Source organism: Cnephaeus nilssonii, assembly GCF_951640355.1.
Source record: "Cnephaeus nilssonii genome assembly, chromosome: 2".
Lineage (NCBI taxonomy): Eukaryota > Metazoa > Chordata > Mammalia > Chiroptera > Vespertilionidae > Cnephaeus > Cnephaeus nilssonii.
In genome coordinates this window covers 64,990,294-65,012,426 of record NC_137073.1, presented here as the reverse complement: position 1 = coordinate 65,012,426, position 22,133 = coordinate 64,990,294, and the positions used below count along the sequence as shown (strand labels likewise).

At 37.1% G+C, this 22,133-nt stretch overlaps 1 protein-coding gene across 1 annotated transcript in view; it reads left to right on the top strand.

Annotated features, from left to right (window-relative positions):
• The window catches only part of ADGRV1 (adhesion G protein-coupled receptor V1), a gene marked incomplete at its 5' end in the record, with an annotated part of 444,372 nt that overhangs the window by 100,171 nt on the left and 322,068 nt on the right, over window positions 1-22,133 (top strand). Inside the window, 10 exons of the mRNA XM_079797671.1 lie at window positions 42-149; window positions 3,048-3,312; window positions 4,028-4,147; window positions 12,136-12,358; window positions 12,678-12,882; window positions 15,780-15,926; window positions 18,071-18,326; window positions 20,145-20,347; window positions 21,288-21,464; window positions 21,822-22,004. Of these exons, the coding sequence (XP_079653797.1) occupies window positions 42-149; window positions 3,048-3,312; window positions 4,028-4,147; window positions 12,136-12,358; window positions 12,678-12,882; window positions 15,780-15,926; window positions 18,071-18,326; window positions 20,145-20,347; window positions 21,288-21,464; window positions 21,822-22,004 (1,887 nt within the window). The remainder of the gene's footprint in view (window positions 1-41; window positions 150-3,047; window positions 3,313-4,027; window positions 4,148-12,135; window positions 12,359-12,677; window positions 12,883-15,779; window positions 15,927-18,070; window positions 18,327-20,144; window positions 20,348-21,287; window positions 21,465-21,821; window positions 22,005-22,133) is intronic.

The window sequence follows — 22,133 nt, the reverse complement described above, 5'->3', positions numbered from 1 at the left end:
TACTTTAAATTTTTATTCCTACTGTTCTGTCTTCCTTGCAGGTACAAACAATAATTATTTCGGAAAGTTCTCAAGTAAGATATTTTACTTCAAACAGTCAAGATTATTTAATTGTTGCAAGTCAAAGAAATGACTCTGCATTAACACAGGTTTGATTCTTTTAAAATGAATTTTTTAATGCTATAATTAAAGCTCATCAAAGATGTAGTCTGTAGGTTTAATATAAAATAACACTATAATTTGATTGGAGGAAAGTAGTAAAGTAGAATATACATACTGATTAGTTACAGTTAATTTTTAAAAAATCTTCCAAATTTTTTTCTTTTTTTTTTAACATTTTTATTTATTGATTTTAGAGAGAGAGAAATGGGGGAGATAGAGATGGATCATTAATTTGTTGTTTTACTTATTTATGCGTTTGTTGGTTTCTTCTTGTATGCGCCCTGACCAGGTATCAAACCCACAACCTTGGCGTATGGGAATGACCCTCTAACCAACTAATGTTGGTTAGCATATGTTATATAAATACTTGATTATTGACAGTATTCTCCATCTGCATAAATGTTTACACCATGTTTAAGGGGATGAGTAGAGAAATGATATAATTACTGCGAACTAATTTTACTAATTGCTCAAGCATGACATAATGGGTGAAAGGAGGGGTGATCCATCCATCCATCCATGCTCTGGCTGGTGCGTGGACAGGGTAGGGCTCCCCTTTATACTCCCAGGCTGCAAAAATAGGACAAGGATTCCACTTAGTTGGGAGAAACCTACGTCCTATATAGTTTTCGTTAATCGGGCTTTGTTTTGCCTTCCCAAAATAATATTTTCTATTTCTAAGGGATATGAAAAATATCCTCTATTTTCTCATAAAAACTTCAGGCGGTCGTCAGGTTAAAGACAAGTGTATCCGTTTCCCATTGCTGATGTAACAAATGACCACAGACTTAGCCTCTTAAAGCACAAATGGATTCTCTGACAGTTCAGGAGGTGAGACATCTGAACCAGGTCCCTCTGGGCTAACATCCAGGTGTTGGCAGCTCCCCAGGAGAATGTCTCTGCCTTTTCCAGCTTCCTGAGGCTGCCCATCCCGTGACTCTCGGCCCTCCTTCATCTTCAAAACCAGCAACCGCAGCATCCCCACCTCCTTCTCTGACTGTCCTGCTTTCCCTCTTCTCCTTGCAAGGACCTTTGTGATGACCTTGAGACCAGCTGGACAGTCAGGATGATCTCCCATCTCCAGATCCCTTAATCACATCTGCAAAGTCCCCTCTGCCGTGGGAGGTGCTATATGTACATGTTCCAGGGATTGGGACATGAACAAGGAAACTTTGGCCCAGAATTTGCCTTTACTGCCGAGGTCAGCCAGCACCGACACCTGCTGGCTTCTCTCTCCTGTGTCCAGTACACACCACCTCTCCCCCCTGACGATGGCCTGTCGATATACTGAGAGATACACTTGACCACGAGAGCCATCTGTCCTCCCTTTTCGATGCTGGATAATATTCCAAAAATGTCAAGTTGGAAGGTTATTTCAAAATTGATGTTCAGGCCATCTCAGTATATTTTCTCAACTGTAATTGCTAGGGCTCAACAATCACTTCTTTTTAAAAAATTATTTATTTATTTATTTATTCTTTATTGATTAAGGTATTACATATGTGTCCTTATCCCCCTATTATCCCCGCCCCCCTACCAGCTCATGCCCTTATCCCCCTGGTGTCTGTGTCCATTGGTTAGGCTTGGTAGCCATCCCTCTGTATTCCAGACTTATGTATCTAACTTCCTATTAGCATCTCCACTTAAATATATTTTAGGTATGGAAGATTTAGCATATCCCCACTGAACTTTGGATTTTCTCTGCAAAACTTGTTCAGTGCTTGCTATCATCTCAGGAAATAGCAACCTCAAAAGTGCAGTTGCTCTGGGATGTGTCCTTGATTACTCCTCTTTAATGACATCTAATTTATTATTAGGTGTTTTTGTTTATATTTTCCAATAATTGAATACAGACATTTTTTTTCCATTGCTGCTTCTGCCTCCCTAATCCAGGTCCCCATCACTTTTCTCCCACACTACTAGAGTAGCCTCTAGCTGGTTTCCAAACTTCTTCTCTGATCTCCTCAGACCCATTCCCAGTCAAGTGGCTGGGGTAATATTTTATTTTATTATTTTATATTTTTTTCTAACTGGTCTTTAGTTTCCTAGAACTATCAGCTTCCTTCCAGTTAGACCCGTTTTAATTCAGATAATGACAAACTTTTCCCTGCCTTGGAAATTTTGTCATTCTCTCTACCTTTATTTTCCTAATACACCTATAGTTCTCTATCACATCATTTCAATTGTTATCTTTAGCACTTGTATCAATTTCATAGTCATGCATTTATTTAATTATTGGTGTGTTTGTTTGCCTTTGACTAATACTTAATATCCATAAAGGGAGATATTACTCTATTCATAACTCCTAGAATAATGCCTGGCTCATTTAAGGTTCCCAATTGTTGACTGAATAAATAGAATTCTTTCTGAAATGGACCAGGTTGTATACTTGGGATTGTCTTTCAATTTAAACATATGAACACTCACCCTGAAACCTTGTATGCATTGCCACCGTTAGTACTAAAACGTTCAGGTGTTTCTCTTGCTCGAGAGAGGGCGATGAATGATGTTACAGCATCAGAAAGTTTCTACTCTAGTTCTAAATTTTTTATATTTAAATGAATTCTCTTCTGTTTTTGGCATTCCTCTTCTCTTGCTATCACTGACTCCTGCCCAGATGTCTATTTGAAACTGATTTATTTTTAAATAACTTTGCTTTAAAATTCATTCTACCTGTGTGTCTTCTCTCTCTCTTTTCTCTCTCACTCTTATACACATACAGAAAAAAGGGGAGAGAGCTTCAGTTTTGCTACTTTCTCATGTATGAGAATATCCTCTTAACTAAATTAAAGGGTCTAGGAGAATAAACATATGACACTGGTTAAATCATCACAAGTACTCAATTCCTCATCACGAAGGATTCTGTATTTGAACACTCCCTGCAGGTCTTCCGGTGGAATGGAGGGAGCTTCGTGCTGCATCAGACACTCCCTGTCCGAGGTGTGCTGGCCATGGCCTTGTTCACCAGAGGAGGCTCTGTGTTCTTAGCCATTTCCCAGGCTCATGCCAGGCTCAATTCCGTTTTACTGAGATGGTCTGGCAATGAGTTTGTTAACTTTCAAGAAGTGCCCATCAGTGGGACAACACAAGTTGAGGCCTTGATTTCAGGAGATGATATTTACTTAATTTTTGCCAAAACTGTCTCTCTAGGTAAGAAGATGTAATGTTTGTAATGCATACAGAGTTATCAAAATTAGTATTCATATAGTATGTTCATATGAAAATGCTCTCATAATAATTTTTTAGCTAAGTCATATAATGTTTCTTGATGGATAAATATTGGCTGTAAGCTACAAATAGATTTTGGGGAAAAAAATTGTTATGCCCATAATCTTTAGGGGTTCTGAACCACTACTTTCAAGATATTAAAATAAAATTGGGGAATGGATGGGTAAAGTGGAAAGAACTATGAAAAACTATGAAGATATTATACTTATAGCATAAGCAGATAACTTTTTATATGACTGTACTTGGGGTGCCATGGATAATTTATAGTAGTAATAAATAGTGCTTAGCAACTTTTGATAAAACTTTAAAATTATTTATTGAATATGTATATGCTTTCTTCTGCTTAGTGGAACTTTCATAAATAAAATTCCAACACTCCTAAAAAATAAAACATTTGTTGCTATTTTTTTTTTAATATTGGGTCATGATTAGAGGCTAACTATGTATATACTTCATGTGACAAATGCAAAAAGACTTGAAATGTTTCCTAATAAGTTGTATTTCTGTTTAACTAAATGAATTCTGAGGACTCTCCTATAAAAATTTTTTTTAATCAGACTTAGTGTTTTTATTATAGTTTTCCTGTGTAATTGTCATTTTTTTTTCCTTCAGATTTGACTTTTATTTATTATTGTAGGAGATCAGAGTTCAACTGATATTTTCATCTGGGAGCCAGGACAGTCTTCTTTTAGATATTTTCAATCCCTGGATTTTGCTGCTAATAGGATCCACTCCTTCACACCAGCTTCAGGAATAGGTAAGGGATTTTCAACTGCTAGCTAATCCTGAAGGCAGTGTGAAAAGCTAGAATGATTTTAATCTCACTGAATTAGAGGTAGTGTTACATTGCCAGACACGGGGTATTTTACTAAGGATGTAATATCAAGATCTTGACAATAATATTTCCAGAAATCCTAGAATTTTCAAAAGACTGATACTGATACTCTTAAAATAGGGATTGTGTTTGAGAAGAATAAGAATGACTAAAATAAGGGGGAAATATGAGTGAAGAATAAGGAAGGGTAATACATTACTTTTGTCTAGAGAAAAATGAAGAGTGAGGCTACATTTATATTTTTTAACTATGAAAGTGTTTATAAGGGACTTGAAAGTATGTGTATTGAAGAATTTTTAAAAAGTTAGAAAATGGTTGTGAGAACTTTGCCGTTCTTGTTCACTTTCCCAACTTTCTTGGTCTGAAATCTTTTCTTGGTTCTCTGTACTGTATTCTACACATCAGAAATATAAGCAGTGTTTTTACTGTAATTTCAGTAGTTTCTGAAACAGAATCTGTTCATGAGAACCCAAGGGGTTAATCTGTTTGGAGGCTGTAGGATTATGTCAGGGCTGGTAAGGAGTCACTTGGGTGGGCCAGTGACAATAAGGTGAAGAAGCCAAGGTCATCGGCATGGTGAACCTGTGGGGCTGCCTCCCACAGCAGGTGAACAGTGCAGGGGGCACACTCTGAGTCAGTGTGTCTCTTGTCAAGGTGCCCAGAGGAGCTTGGAAGCCAAACCTGAGTGGCTCAGCAGGCAAGTCTGGAAGAGTCCAAGTCCCACTTTTAAACTGAGATAAGGAAATTCTATATGAATTAAACAGTACACATACACTAATTAGATATTACCTGTAAGCCATTGTTTAAAGTTATGAAGAATTTCTCACCTTCAAAGGTTTAATGTCTGGTTGGAGAAGCAAGAAAAATAGTAAGATAATAATTCAAGGTAGAGCCCCAACCCCATTTGCTCTGTGAGTGGTAGGATTGGAGGGGCTAAGGGGTCTCAGACCGGAGCTTGAGCTCTGCCTGGGTGGATTGGTAGGAAATATTGTGCGGAGGGGAAAAGGTCTGAGCAAAAGTGAAAGGCAGGATTGTCTGTGGCATTGAGGGCAGAATGGGCAGACTAGCGTGGTGGGGACAAAGGATTTGATTCAGAATGGGGTGGTGGTAAGGTTGGAAACACACCTGAGTCTAAACAGGTGGGCCTGGAATGTCAGCCTGGGTTTGAACTGTGTTTCAGATGGTCCAGTGGTTCCCAGACATTTTGGTCTTAGGAACTTTTCACCCTCTTAAAAAATTGAGGCCCTCGAAGAGTTTTTGTTTGCGTGTATATCTACTGATATTTATTGTATTCGAAATCAAATGGAGAAATTTCAAAGACATTTATTTATTAATTCATTTAAGAATGACAGCAATAAACTCATTACATGTGAACATAAATAACATGCTTTATTTAAAAACAAAACAAAACACTGTATTTTCCAAAACAAAATTTTTATAAAAAGAATGGTATTTCTTTTTTGTTTTTGAAACTTTCATATCTGGTTTAATAAACGATATCTGGATTTTTGTGTCTGCATCGGTATTTAGCCTATTGCAATAATATCAATCATATATCCTCTGGAAAATCCCACCATTCACTCATGAAAGAATGAGAGTGAAGTAGACAGACAACATCTTAGTATTATTATGGAAATATAAGGTGTCTCCCAAAATGTAAACACACACTTTGAATAATTATAAAGGCAGTGTTTATTAAAATACATTTCATCTTCAAAATTGGGATATCAGCTGTTAAAATGTGTATACAGTTTTTGGGACACCTGTAGTTTTGACTTCACGGTCTCTTTAAGGGTCTCAAGACTCTTAAGGATCCCCAGACAGTATTCTGAGCATTACTGAGGCAGAGAAATCCTTGTAGGCATTTTAAAGACCAGTGATGATCAAAGGCATGTTTCACAACTCCACTTACCTTTGGTGCACAGAATATGCTGGAGGCAGTAGTTTGTAACTGCCCAGGCCAGAGGCGATGTAGAAGCCTCTGTGGGTGGTTAAGTGAGATGGAACTGAAATCAGGAGGAAATCAAGTAGGGGTTTAGACATCGGGGACATCAATGCATGGAGGTAGTTGAAGTCACAAAAGTTAAAATCTACAAAGTAAATGCTATTGAAAAGAGTAGAGGATTTAGCACACACACAGGAGTTTATTCTTGCAGTTTTTCTTTTAGGTGCCTGACTTGCTTTCTCTATCAGGCATGCAACCTTTAGGTACTGTCAACTTCAGTCACCTTAACTGTTCACCAGGAATCAGAGGTTTTTTAATCTTCCATTTTTTAAATTAAATCTATTGGGGTGACATTGGTTAATAAAATTATGTAGGTTTCAAGTTACAATTCTATAATACATCATTTGTATATTGCATTGTGTGTTGACTACCCAGAGTCAAATCTCGTTCCAACACCATATATTTGACTGCCTTTACCCTTTGCTACCTTTTTGTAGATTGTTCATTTCACTTTGTTTTCATGTGTCCTACACCCCACTTCTCAGCTCTGTGTCCCCAGGTTCTCTCAGACCCCAGCACCTCCCTTCTGGGACATTCCTTTGTTTTCTGGCTCCCATGCCAGGTTCACTCTGCTGTTGGTGTCTACCTCTGTTCTGCTCATCTTCTCCTTGAATAACTTCCTTTACATTGTCAGCCGCTGACAGGCCTTCACTCTGTGATGTTGCTGTGATAAACTTGAGCGATGTACTCATCATTCACTCAACAATAGATTCACTGAATAAATTATGGATCTTTCATCATGGATTTGTGTAGTTTTTGACTACTTGTTCCTTAATTTTGTACCTTTATCATTTTTGCTTCTCTTATACTTCAAGTTTTCAAGTGGACTAACTTCATCTAACTTGAGTCACTTATTATAATTCAAAATAGTTGCCTAATGAATGTTTTTTAAGGATGAGGAATGCTGCCTGAATGGGCTATTAATTGAAGTTATAGAATTCTCTTTAAAGACTTTTAAAAAATAGAATAGGCACATTTCTAAGAGAATTTGTGAAAAAATTTGCCAGAGGCTTGTTAAAAGACCCATTGTGAGGTTTCTTTATTCTTTTGTTTCTGTGACTTGAGGTTGTAGAAGTATGAAAAGATTATAGGTAATTATTTAGAATGGCTTATTATAGATCCCTTGAAAGCTGAAATTATGCATTAAATAATATTCAAGGATTTTATTATTTTGAATGTGTCAAATATTTTATTAAAAGCATTAGATTGGAGCCATGACTATGAGGATTACATATTTATTCTGGTTAATGACCTGACAGAGATTATTGGGTGGTGACTGAATTCTTTAAATTGAATAAGAAGAATGAATATAACAAAGGCTGCAAGAACATATAAATGTATCTCCCATTTCTCTCTTCTCTCCTTTATTATTTAATAGATATTTTTAGTGCCAATTATGTGCCAAGCACAGTGGTAGACTCTGAGAAAACACTGGTAAGCAGAATCAGATATCACCTCTACCCTGAAGAAGTTTAACAGGTAATAGGGAAGAGAGACATATGTAAAATCACACAAATACGTTTCTGGCTGCATACAGATAACTGCTATGAAAGAATAAAGAACTCCCATAGCACAAAATGGAGAGGCCTTGACCTGGTCTAAGGGATGCCCCGAGAACTTTCTTACGTAAGTAGGTGTTAATGAGGCTGAGTTGAGCATAGGGTGGGCTCTAGGTTGAGGGAACAACATGTGCAGAAGTCAGATGGTAGCAGTGAGCATGAGCTTTTAAAGGACCCGGGAGAGGTCAAAGTGGCAGTGAGGAGAGAGTGGTATAATCCTAACTGAAGATGTAATCAGACCAGAGAGGGATTTAAAGGATCATTATCTTTATCCTAAAAGTATGTGGGTGTCTTTTATGAGAGGGTGATGAGGAGATAGAGAAAGAGGGGTGCAGGGAGAGAGAAACAGAACGAGAATACACGCCATGGGGAGAAAAGCTCAGAGGCTGGTAAGAGATGTCTTGAAGATAGTCTGGAGGCTAATGGCATGTTTCAGACTAAAGATGTTGCATGGTAGAAATTAGACAAGTAGATACATTCAGAAAATGTTTCACAAGTAAAATCCACAGAAGTTGATGATAGATCAGATATGGGGTTATGTGATAGGGAGGATGTCAAGAATGAGTAATTTTTACATAGGTGGTAGTCCCTTAACCATTATGGTGATCACTGGGAGGAAGTCCAGGCACTTAGGGACAGAGATGATGAGTTTCATTGGAATCAATTGAGATGCCTTTGAGTCATTCGTGTGCAGATATTGAATAAGTATTGCTGGTCAGAGTTTAGAAGAGAGTCCTAGACTGCAGATATTGGATGTTCTACATGCAGAGAAGGAAAATGTAGAAAGAGACTATGTAGTGTGAGAGGAGGGATCCTCAAACCAAGCCTTGCTGAATTCCACTTTTTAAAGGGGAGGTGAAGGAGACTATGTGGACAAAAGATTCAGGAAATATGGAAATCTATAGCTAACCTTTACTGAATGTTATGTCCCAGGTCCTGTTGCTGTCCTTCACTTTATTATATCATTCATCCTCTAAGCTCTGTGTGTTGCTGGAAAGACCCTCACCCCCTTCTCTTTAGTCCTCCAATACTCTCAGCTTCATCAAAAATAGTTCGTTTGAAAATCATTTGGATTAAGCTCATTAACTCTCCATCCCTGTTCAGTTACCATAAGAAGCGCAGGCCCCTGGGAATGAGATTCTCATTCCCATGTGTTCTGTTCATGCTCTAGACCAGTGGTCACCAGCCTTTCAGACCTCAAGGACCACCAGTTGGCAACTGCTGCTCTAGACCATCTGAGCCCAAAGTTCTAGTCCAAATGCTCACATCTCATTTCCCCCACCCCCCAAATCCTTCCACAGTGCCCTGTGAAACAGATACACTGTATCTCAAACTTTTCTCAGATATTCTCTTCTCTTTGCTCTGGAACTTGGCTTTCTTCTGAGGACACTGCTTCTCATGAAGCCCTTCCTGGCTGCTCCATCTTTTACTGGTTTCTTCTTATTTCCCAGGCCTCTAAATGGTTAGGAATGCTTGCTTTAGCGCTTAGTCCTAGAACTTCTCTTTACACTCACTCCTTAAGTAATCTCATCCATTTGCCTGCATGTGGGATGCTTTTAATTTTTTTATAGTTTTGCTAAATGGAAGATAATTCTGTAATCAGTACTAGTTAAAATCCTCTTCCCAAACAGACTCATAGACACAGAGAGCATGCTGGTGGTTGCCAGAGGGGAGGAGAATTGGGGGACTGGGTGGAAGAGTTGAAGGGATGAATAACTACAAATTGGTAGTTGCAAATTAGTTATGGGATGCGAAGTACAGCATAGGGACTATAGTTAATAATATTGTGATAACTATGTATGGTGCCAGGTGGAACTATGTACTGGAAACATCAGGGGGAACCCTTTATAGAGTATATGATTGTCTAACCACGATGCTGTACACTTGGAAGCCAATACAAAGTAAACTGTAATTGAAACAAAAAAAGGGTAAAAAAAATCCTCTTCCTCAAGTAGAGATTTTTTTCTTTCCCTCATACATTCCTGGCCCAATTTCATGATCCTGAACAGTACAAATGCCTATTTTCTGAGAAAACACTCTCTGCATACTTATATTCAGATTTAAACCTACACTTCCTACTCTAAATCTCTGATTACCTATTTGCTGCCTTGTAATACTAATCAGATTGCAAGGACGTGAATAGGAGTGTATCTCCCAGGGTTGGATTCATCATCAGTGATGATCAAAACACTTTAGTTTATGATTTTGCTTGAGACTGTAGAATCAGTTAAACTTGAGAGGTGTTGAGATCCATCTGAGGAGTTTGCCTTTTACTGAATGTATCCAGTTTTACAAAGCTTTATGAAAAATATATGGTCATCATATATTTTGGCAACTGCTGGTCTATACCAGGGGTCCTCAAACTTTTTAAACAGGGGGCCAGTTCACTGTCCCTCAGACCATTGGAGGGCCTGACTATAGTTTTAAAAAAACTATGAACAAATTCCTATGCACACTGCACATATCTTATTTTGAAATAAAAAAACCACCAAGAAACATACATAAATTCCAGTACTCATTGAAATACACTAGAACATACAAATATCAAATAAGACTAGGTATTAAAATAGCACATAGAACTAGAAACCATGAGTCTCTTCCAAAATTGAAAATACAAACTTATTAACCACTTTTTAAATCTTTACCTTTTATGCAACATTTACTAAACTGCAATAGTAAATTTTTTTCCCATAGAAAAAAATAATGAGTAGTTCTCAATATTTAAGAATATGGGATTTAAGAATGGGTATGGGATTTTCCATTTTATCCTATGGGTAAAAATTTTGGAAGAGACTCATGGTTTCTGGTTCTATGTGCTATTTTAGTACCTAGTCTTATTTGATATTTGTATGTTCCAGTGTATTTCAATGAGTACTGGAATTTATGCATGTTTCTTGGTGGTTTCTTTATTTTCTCCTATTTTAAGTCTGAAGATTTTTTTAGTGTTGTATACAGTGTAGTAAGCACTCTTTCCTCGTAATGGCTTTAAATACAAATTGTGCCATTGCTTTTAATTATGAAGAACATGGTTTTCCAATAACATTTCAAAAAGCATTGGCAGAACATATTCTAAGATCTTGAATTTGTTCATATTCTTTGGTTTAATTAACCACCTTTAAGAATTTATTAAGTGAAAGTAATTAAAATGAAGAATTAATTAAAATTGAAAAACTATATAGAAAATATTATTAAATATATTTTAAGATCAACCCTATAGATTATGCATTAAAATTATAAATGTGAATGCTATATAGCCACATATAAAAAACTATGATATATATATATATGTGTGTGTATATATATATATTAATATTAGGGGATTAGAGGCCCGGTGCATGAAAATTCATGCACTGGAGCGGGGGCATCCCTCAGCCCAGCCTGCCCCCTCTTACAGTCCAGGAGCCCTCAGGGGTGGGAGGCAACCCAGCAATCAGGTCACCTCTGCTGCTGCCATCACACCTCTGCTGCTGCCACTGCCGGCAGCGCAAGCCTCGGCTGGCCCTTGTTACCTGTGCCTTGGGCCAGCCCTGGGCGGCTGGGCAGCCACTATCTGAGGCTTGCCTGCACCTTGGGCATCATCTGGGCAGCTGCCATTCGAAGCTTGCCTGCACCTTGGGCCAGCCCTGGGTGGCTGGGGAGCTGAGGGGACTGGGGGACTCCGGAAGCATGTGCACAGAGTGGCCGGGCCCACCTGTGAGCGGGCCCAGCCTTGCTGCATGCCTGCCGCCCCATCGGGGTTGAGGAGACTGGGCGCCGCCATCTTGTGGCTGTGGGCACTGCCATCTTTGAGGGTGTGGCAGTCAATTAGCATATTCCCTCCTTATTGGCTGTGGGTGCTGCCATATTTGCGACGGCATGAGGATCAATTAGCATATTCCCTCTTTATTAGATAGGATACTATAAACATGGTATTACACTTTTTAATTAATAATTTTTTATATTTAGACTATTTATAACTGTGCCAATTATGAATTCATATGAATCATGACTGGAAGGAGTATAGAAAAACAAAACATTTAGTGGTAGGATTATGGGTATTTTTTACTTTCAAAAATATCCTAGCATGCTATTCAATAAATAAATATTGAGATGAATCCATTTGGCTTTTACTATTCAAGATCACTTTGTAAGTGTGTTGTGGGTACATTGTCAGGCTTGCTCGATCTTTCCATAGCATTTAACAATTATTATTTATGTTCAGTTATTTTAGAGATTGAATTGTATATTACTTCAGAAATCAAAATGGCACTGAGAGTTGGAGAGATTTTGCTGTGGCACGTATGTAGAGAGCATGTGAGGTGACTGTTTATATTTGGCTCTAGTTGCCTTTCCCTTCCTTCCTGCAGTGCACATACTTCTTATTGGCCACACTGTGTCTGCTCTCTACGGCTGGAATCCAGAGCTGGGTCGGTTCTCTTTCATTCTGGAAGCGCCTTCTGCTCACGATGCAGCTTCGGTCACAGTCAAGTCCCTTAATTCAAGCAAGAATTTAATTGCTCTAGTGGGAGCCACCCACTCACACATGTATGAGCTGGCCTATGTCTCAAGCCTCTCTGACTTTATTCCTAGGTAGGTTCAACATTTTATGCTGTCTTTAGACTCACCATAATTTTATATGACACCCAATTTCTAAGTCTTTATCTAATGACTGAAAATGTATGAAATATAAGAGCTATTTATAAACCAGAGATTTGGTTTTTATCCAGATTTCTAATATTTATTCTACCAAGTTAGTTAGTAGTATATGAACACTTCAGATTAAAATTTTACTTATGAAATGTGATTTTTGCAAACTTTGAATATCAATGTTATAAGAGTTTTATGAGCAATATACTATGTATATGTCTTTAATTTGTTGTAGCTGACTGTATGCATTCTTCTATGTCAGTTCAGGTGAACTGATTTTTGAACCTGGTGTCAGAGAAGCTATAATCGCAGTAAATATTCTTGATGATACAGTTCCAGAGGAGGAAGAATCTTTCAGAGTTCAGCTTAAAAATCCTAAAGGAGGAGCAGAGATTGGTATTAATGGTTATGTAAAAATCACTATTCTATCTAATGATGATGCCTATGGAGTTGTTGGATTTGCTCAGGTAATGATCCCAAAGATCCCACACTTAGAATTCAGAATCATGTATTCACTGCATTTATATATAGTTGATATCAGCACTCAGTGAGTCGTACTTGAGTATTTTAAGCCTCTCTTCTTTCCCTTTGCCTGCTTCACCCCCTACTGTGCATTCTAAGCTCAATTCTACTGCTGCCTTGCAATTTAGTTTTACACACTGGACCGTCTAAACTTTACTTTTGTACTGATTCCTTTTATAAAATTGAATTTGAAATGTTACCAGTTGGCCTTGGTCCAGGAGTTTGAGTTTGCTGTTACCCATGTTCCCAGAAGACAGTGATGTAGATCCCAATCACTGTGTCTGGTCACACACATTACTTATAAATATTTTACTGTCCTGTTATGCCTTTGTTATTTCTGTGGTGGGGAGGGGAGGAGGAGGAGGAGGAGGAGGAGGAGAGAGAAAGAGAGAGAGGGAGAAGTTTGTAACTCTGTGTGCATTGTACACATGGAGATGCTTTCTCCTGAGGAAAGGGAACTATGCATGAGGACAAAGGCCTGGAGGAGAGGAGGAAGTGAGTAGCACACATATCTGGGGGAAAAACACTCAGGGCAGGGAGAAACCATCAGCAAGTGGAGTGGCCCTGACGCGAGGCCTTGCCTGTTAAGAGCAGCAGGGAACTCACTGTGGCTGATCTGTGTGCTAGGTCAGATGAGGCCCAGGTGTGCCAGGAATCCCCACCAGCACTCACAGGTTCAGTGATGTGCAAGGAGAACGCATAGGACTTAGCGTGTCATTATTTTGATGACTTATTTGATTTGACACAAAATCAACTAAGGGAAAAGGCTCATAGGATAAAGTCCATAGAAAACTAGGTACCAGTTTCCCAGTGTTCTCTTCCAGTGGAATCACGGGGAGTGCATTCCCCCGGCATCGAGTTATGACAACACGTGAGAAGTGTTGTCAACCAGCAAAGCTCATTAGAGACTCACGGCTCAGGACTTTAATTGCGGACTGATCATGTAGGCACCCTCTCCCTGGCACGTAAACTTCCAGATGCCCAGAAGAAGAAACAGGTGTTCAACATAAACCACACTGTGTATTCAAACAGGTCAAGCAAATGGAACTCATTGTCAGTTCCATTCTGGGAATGGTGGGAACCCTCCTGAAATTCAAGTTCCCAGACACCAGCCAAGGGCCAACCTTGCAGGCAGGCCTTTCAAAGGACACCCTCGTCATAGAATTGAAACTAGATTGTAAGTGGGCAAGAACAGATATAGACTAGTTAGGAGACTATTGAAGTAATCCAGCAACAAACGATAGAGCTGTGGGAAGCAGGAGTTTGCCTTTCACCAAGATAGGGACCACTGGAGGAGGAGAGGTTTCCTGGATAAGAGGAGGAGTTTTTGACACACTAATGTCCTGAGTCAATTGCTTGCAAGGGTTGTAGGATCACCCTATTACCCAGGCTGGCCCATTCTGAACTCAAGGCGGGCCAGCTTCCCCTGAGGCAGCTCTGCCCCACAGAAATATAATGTGAGCCAGATATGTAATTTTGAATTTTCTTGTAGTCACATAAAAAGGGAAAAGAAAAGGTAAGTTAGTTTTAATATTATATTTTCTTTAACCTAGTATATTTAAAATATAATTTCAACATAAAATTATTGATGAAATATTTTACATCCTTTTTTCATATTTTATCTTCAAATTCAGTGTGCATTTTATACTTACACACTAGTCACATTTCTAATGCTCATTGGCCACCTGCTGCCAGAGCATTGTCTTTTGTGAACAAATTATATGGATATGTTAAAATCACAGCATTTTCTGCAGAAATGTTTGATTGCCTTGAGCAAGATTTTATTACTATGTAACATCTGTAACATTGTGTTAAAATGCTGTGTAAAATATCGCTATTAGATAGGATATCTATTCAAGTTAACATTCTAAATAGAGACTTTAAGAAATTAATGGGGGCATTTCTTTTCAGATTATCATAGTAAAAAGACAAGAAATATCTTACTGAAAAGATTTTTTAAAGTCTTTATACTCCATATTTTTGCTATGTTGCCTGTAGAGAAACCAGGGATATTGTAAAGAAGGGATTCTTTGGAATATTAAATTGAGGAAACATTCATTAAATGGCTGGCGAGAGATGTTGCAAGTGTCAAAGAATGTTATAGTCACACAGAGCTAGAACTAAGTTTGGAACAAAGGAAAGAGGCTAGAAATACAGGTGAAAGGAAGAGAGTATGGCATTCTAACACAAGGGAAAATGATATTTCTGGCAGGAAAAATAGTCTTAAGACTATGTGCTAAGGATGAAACATCGATGGAAACAGGACAGCTATAGAAACATTTCAAAAATATAAATTTAAGTATAAGAGACATTTGTAAATGATCAGAAAGGGCTCCCTGATTTTCATGATGTTGGTACATTTGGGTGGGACTTTGGAGACCAAGTAGATTAAACACTTATTTTACAAATAGAAAACAAAGACCTAGAGGGATTACCAAAGGTTACAAAGAAGCCTTCCTTCTCCTAACTCTCATGTCCTTTCTGTTCTACAAACTGTTTTACGTGCTATGTACAACGCTTTCAAAAAAGTATATTGTTTCTGATTATAAAAAGAAGATATGTTCATTGAAGAAAATTTGAAAAACATAGAAACAAGGAAACAAAAATAAATATAATTCAAAACTAACATTTTTGTTTATTTTAACTTAATCTTTTACTTTTTCAAACGTGTGTTTTTAGATAAAATCATAGTCATCCTATATTATGTTTTTTAAACTATTGTTTTTCACTTAATATATCATGTTGCTCCATGCTGTGAAGTTTGCAAATGTATGGTAGCATGAAATAAAAGTTTACTTAGGTAATTTCAAATAACCTTGGTGACTTCCTATGTATTTTTCAGAATTCATTATATAAGCAAGTGGAAGAAATGGAGCAAGATAGCCTAGTAACCTTGAATGTTGAGCGCTTAAAAGGAACTTATGGTCGTGTAACTCTAGCATGGGAAGCTGACGGAAGTATTAGTGATATATTTCCTATCTCAGGAGTGGTATGTAATTTATAAAATTATAGGAAAGTCACTTTTAAATTATGGTTGCTGTTGATGCTTGGCACCAAATCCTGCTTAGGGATAAAGTGCTAGATTGTATCCCTCTCTAATCACCATAGATTATTGTTTATTTTTTTCTATAATACCAAAATATCTTTTCTTTAAAAAGTCATCCCTTTTGAAGTTCATTATATTGGTTGGCCAAATTTTGGATGTATTACATTATCAGAAAGATAAATCCAATCAAATTTGGGATGGAAGTGTGATTTCAAGTTTTGGGAGCAGTAAGCAGGGAACAAGTTTCTGTAAAATAGATATACATAAAAGTAGACCAGAGATGTTGAGCGATATAGGTGAGTTTCCTGTAAATAGAATCGGAGGTTGAAGGTTTCAGTTTATTGGGAAGATACACTTACAAACAAGTGAAGAAGATAAGAATGTGCAGAGGGAGAAGTTGATCCACAGATGATTGTTGAGCCTTTGAGGGAGTTCTGGAGCTAAGCTAGTTCTTTGGAGTTGTTTCCATCTGGGTCAAGGAGCTGAGATGTTGTATCCCTATTTTAGTTGTTCTTGACCTTCAGTCGGCCTCTGGATGGGGCATAACCTTGGGTAAAACAGTTGCTGCAGCCAGGGCAGTTCCCAGTGAGAAATGCAGAAACTGTTACTCCCTCTGGGGAATGGGTGCATCATCAGCCCCAAGAAGGTATCTGAGCAGAGGATCACATTATCTACTATTGGAAGATAGTATAAAACTGGGGCACATGTTAAAAAATGACTCAGAATGGGCTGAAGATGTAGAGGGCTCTCAAAGGGAGGGCTCAAGGAGTTGTTAGTTCCTGATTGGAAAATGGGTTGTCTCCTTGTCTTGGGTTTCATAGGTTAATTTATGTATTTTGCCTAGATGCTTCTCTGAAGAGTTCTCTTAACAGATGTATATTATGGTCCATCATTTCTAGGGTTCTGTATCATTTGAAAGGTGAATAGAGCTTCAGTTCTTAAAAATAAGATGGCAAACTTCATTGCATTGAATATTTACTTTAAGTTGCAAGCCACAAAAACTTTAAGTTGTATCTCTCAAGTTCTGGGCTCTGAATTATATTTCTCCAATTAATATGTATTATATAAACATGATTAAAATTATAATTTAAATGCATGATAGTATCTTAAGTGTAGGCTATGTTTTGAAAGAATTAATTATTTTATCCAAAGGTCAGTAAACACTTTCTGGAAAGGGCTTGATAGTAAATATTTTAGGTATTGAGGGCTATAAGGTCTCTTTCCCAGCTTTGCCTTTGGAGCATTCTAGCAGCTATAGGCAATATGTAATTGAATGAGCTTATGTTCTAATAAAGCTTCATTTACAAAAAGTGGATTTGGCCAAAGGGCAGCAGTTTTCTGACTCCTGGTTTTGTTAATGAAACTGTTGAATTTATATCCTCTAGTGCCTTCTCAAGGTGGAGAGATGAATGTCAGCAAAATAGGCCTGTAATACTAGCTTGCTTAATTGTGGGTTTTAGCCATAGTGCTGGAGAATAAGGCATGAGATGAGGAACAATGATAAATGACATTCAAGAAGCAGACAGAAGCCCTATTGGAAAGAACTTGATTCCACTTAGCAAACTCGGATTTGACTCTTCAGACAACGGGGACACCAAAGGGGAAGAGAGATGCTCTGATTTGTATCTCTGCCTATTCTTTGTTCTCCACCTCTATTTTGATTTATTCATTGTTAAATGATATATCTAACCAGAGTTTACCCAAGGGAAATAGCAATCCTAGCCAAAATTTTATAGAGAAAAGTATTTGTTAAACCATATGCCGTTTTCCTAATGTTTATAGATTTTTATATATGGTATCTAGGACTTAGATTCCCACAGAAAGACTATGTACTCGATATTTTAATAGAAAGTAGGCTTCAGGATATAATAATTTGGTTACAGTTTTATTAGGTTAAGTTTTAGTAATGGTTTATTTTTTTCTTAATAATCTTTCACTTTTTATATGAAAGACATTTGAAGATATGTTGCTTAAATACCTCTTGTTATTTAAGTTGTTACCAATATAAAACAAATCTAACCTCTGTTATTCTTGCTGCACAGTGATAATGAAAAAATAGGTGAAATTTTCTTTGTTTAAAATTTTAGATTTCATTTTCTGAAGGCCAGGCACTGTCTACAATCACCCTGACCGTTCTTGCTGATGATGTACCAGAGTTATCGGAGATTGTGACTGTAACGCTCACCCGCATTAGCACTGAAGGGGTGGAGGACCCATCTAAAGGTGCTGCTATTGATCAGAAAAGAAGCAAGTCTGTGATAACCACTCTGCCCAGTGACTCACCCTATGGCTTGGTGGGCTGGCATGCTGAGTCTCTCTTTGTTAGGGTGGCAGAGCCTAAAGGTAAATCTTGTTAAATCTTTTTCAGGTCCTAGTAAGTTTTGTTGGATAATTTAACTGTAATATTTACTAGAAATGTACATTTCTCTTTTTATGTGATTTTTTAAAATTTGACAGGTCCTAATTCTTTTTTGTTTATAATTATTGAATTTTATGATCATGCAAACATTCAGAAAATATTTTTACTATTTTGAGACTATTATTATAATAGAAATCTTATTTTAGTAAAGCATTAGAGCAGGGGTCCTCAAACTTTTTAAACAGGGGGCCAGTTCACTGTCCCTCGGACCATTGGAGGGCTGGACTATAGTTTAAAAAAAAACTATGAACAAATTCCTATGCACACTGCACATATCTTATTTTGAAGTAAAAAAACAAATCGGCAAAAACACCTGCATGTGGCCTGCGGGCCGTAGTTTGAGGACCCCTGCATTATAGTAAAGGGATTGGTTTTTATTTTACTTTCTCTTTTTCATCCTTTATTTATCTGTCCTCTTTCCTCACTCAGATGTCCTCTCTAGATTTTCAAGTTACCAGGAACAAGGAGCAACACAGGGAAATGCTTATGGTATTGCAGGTGTTAATTGTTAAATCTAAAGCAATAATTAGAATAATATTTTCTCTGAAGTAAAAGTGATCAGTCCCTATTTCCTTTGAGCTTAGTGCTGAAATCTGCCTAAGTAACTCTTCATATTAGTGGATAAATGGATTTTTGTAGATAAAGGTCATTTGGCTTATTTAAATAAAAAGTTATACATACTATATAATATGTATATATTTTAACTATGCTATGAAAAGTTTCTAAAATTTTCCAATAGGAACATCAGTATTCTACCATTTAAGTAGTTGATGAGAAAAATGCCATGTAATTATGTATCTGGGCCTTTATATTTCTGTATATATGGGACAGAAGCCATAGGTTTAAAATAAAATGACCTGTTCATTTATTTATTTAACAAATATTTTTAAAGCATCAAGTATGTACCAGAAATTGTGCTGTGAGTTCTGGAAACAAAGACATGGTATTTGGTTATTAGAAATGCACAGACCAGTAAGGAAGATTGACAAGCATTTTTTTCTTTATTTATATGGCAAATTACATTTTAAAAAATCTAAAAACTTTAAATAAAACATAGGTGCTATAAAATACTTTGAGCTTTGTGATAGGTATCTATCTCACTATAAGAGCAAAATGGTTCTAATGACTAGTTATTAAATGATGACTTTGGTGTTTATTCATTTTTGAAGAATCTTCTTAGCATTTGTAATTAGTACCTCTGGTCAGCCTTCATGTATGCACTTTTCTAAAGATTTTCAGGCCCTAACCACTTGGCTCAGTGGATAGGGTGTCAGCCTGAGGACTGAAGGGTCCTGGGATCGATTTCGGTCAAGGGCACATGCCCGGGTAGGGGGCGTGCAGATGGCAGTCGATCAACAATTCCCTCTCATCATTGATGTTTCTATCTCTCTCTCCCTTTCTCTTCTTCTCTGAAATCAATAAAAATATATTTAAAAAAAGATTTTCAGCAATTTCTGTTAAAGTGCATGACATGGGCAACATAGAAGAGTATGCTAGAAAAGCAGCAGGGAGGGCTTAGAACTGGGATAGATTGCTTGCAGTGTATGGGGAATCTCAGCACAGCTTTGGGAATAGGTGAGCGCAGCACAAGGTACTCCTTGTGAGCGTACATTGTCTTTGTTTTGCTTCTCTTTCCTTAACTACCTAAAAGGGGTAGTGCAGAACATTCCACCCTAAGTGCCCGGAATAGCATTGACAGTACACAGAAAATCTTATGTACTTGAGTCATGTCTGTCCCACAGAGAACTTCACCACGCTTCGGTTACAAATTGTTCGAGATAAAGGACTACGTGGAGACATTGCCATTCACTTGATAGCTAAACCCAATTTCTTACTGCCCATCAATAATCAAGCTACAGAGAATGAAGATTATGTGCTACAAGAAACAACAATAATAATGAAAGAAAACATAAAAGAAACTTACGTCAAAGTTACCATTTTACCGGTGAGTCTAGGCTGTAGTTAATAGGATTATATTTCTGATTGGATGCATTTGTTGGTTGGTTTATGGTAAATGAATAAAATGCCCAAATCAATCTGGTTATTTTTATTGGTGAATTGATAGGGTAATATTTTCATTGAATGATACAATTAGTTGAATTAAGATTAGTTTTCAGATGGTTTAGATCTGGTTTTAGTGCTATGCTCTGTCTCTTATGTGGGTATATCTGTAATGAAACTGAAAGTGATTAATAGTGTAATCAATAATATTACATAATTAAATATTGTATTTTTATGTTAGAATACTATATGTAATATGATATTCTATATTGTTAAATAAATATAACATTAGTGTTACTAATAATGGTATTGACGGTATTAGATAATAGTGGTTTCTGGGGAAGACATGGGAAAGACGTGAAGAATAGGGCAGAGCAAAAGTTCCTTTACTATTCACTATGTATTCTTTTTATCTTTTGAAATTGTTTATTACCTATTGAATAATAAGGTAAAAGTCTTTAAAACAATTTATTAAAATGAGGGATTATGTCTAGATTTACAAATCTAGGGCTTTTGCTTTTAAGGTGTATGTAGTATTTATCAGTTTTTCCTACATTTGGGGGAGGGTATCATATATATGTACATGTATATATATATATGTATAAATAACATATTCAATACAATATATTCAAAATTGCAGGATAGAATTCTAAAAATTATTTTACTTGCTAATAAGTATGAGGCTTCTATTATTTCCTAAGCTTGAATATTTCCTAAGATTCTGATTTTGTCAATGGGAATGTGTTAAAATATAGGAAGAAGTCTTTTTAGAAGGTGTGATAGAGCTAACCATTCCAAATATCCAAAGCACATTCAATATATTTTAAAAAATAAAGCACCCTCTCTGTCCCTCCCCTCCCCCCCACTTCCCTGCTCACCTCCAGGATGATGCTCCTGAGTTGGAGGAAGGATTCATTGTCAACATCACCAAGGTGTACCTGGTGAACTCTGACTTCTCTGCAGAACAGCCACGCGTTCGGAGACCTGGAATGGAAATAGTTGAGATAATGATAGAAGAAAATAATGATCCCAGAGGAATCTTTAAGTTTCATGTTACCAGAGTGAGATGAACTTCATATATTTATAGTGATACGGCCATTTGCACCTGCCAATTTGGCCTGTGTCATATATTTTCTGCAAAATAAGTGGCTTTGCTTGAAGATATTTATAAATATCTGCCTTTAACTTTATCTTATAGACTAATTCTTAGTTCTCTTTGAGCTAGACCCAAGGATTAAATAAATTTATTCATACTACATTTAAATGTAAGAGTTCTAAATGAATATATATAGAAACTATATATTTCTACTTTGAAGGGTAAATATAGCCACTATAAGTACAAATAATAAATTTAGAAAGTGATGGCTTTATGAGAGTTACTTTTGTCTTGCATTTTAACTTATATTATTTTCTTAAAGAATGATGTTGGAGTTATCACTGCCTATGAGGTACCTCCACCCCTGAACATTCTTCGAGTTCCTGTAGTCCGGCTGGCTGGAAGCTTTGGGGCAGTAGATGTTTATTGGAAAGCAACACTGGACAGTGCTGGCCTGGAGGACTTTAAGCCATCTCATGGGATTCTTAAATTTGCAGATAGACAAGTATGCTAGTTATGAATATATTAGCATTTTTCTGGTTGTACTTAAAACATTTTATAAACATCCATTAAATGATTGTGCAATATGGTTGCTAAATGAATTATACTCTGAATTCTGTCAAGCCAAACAGAA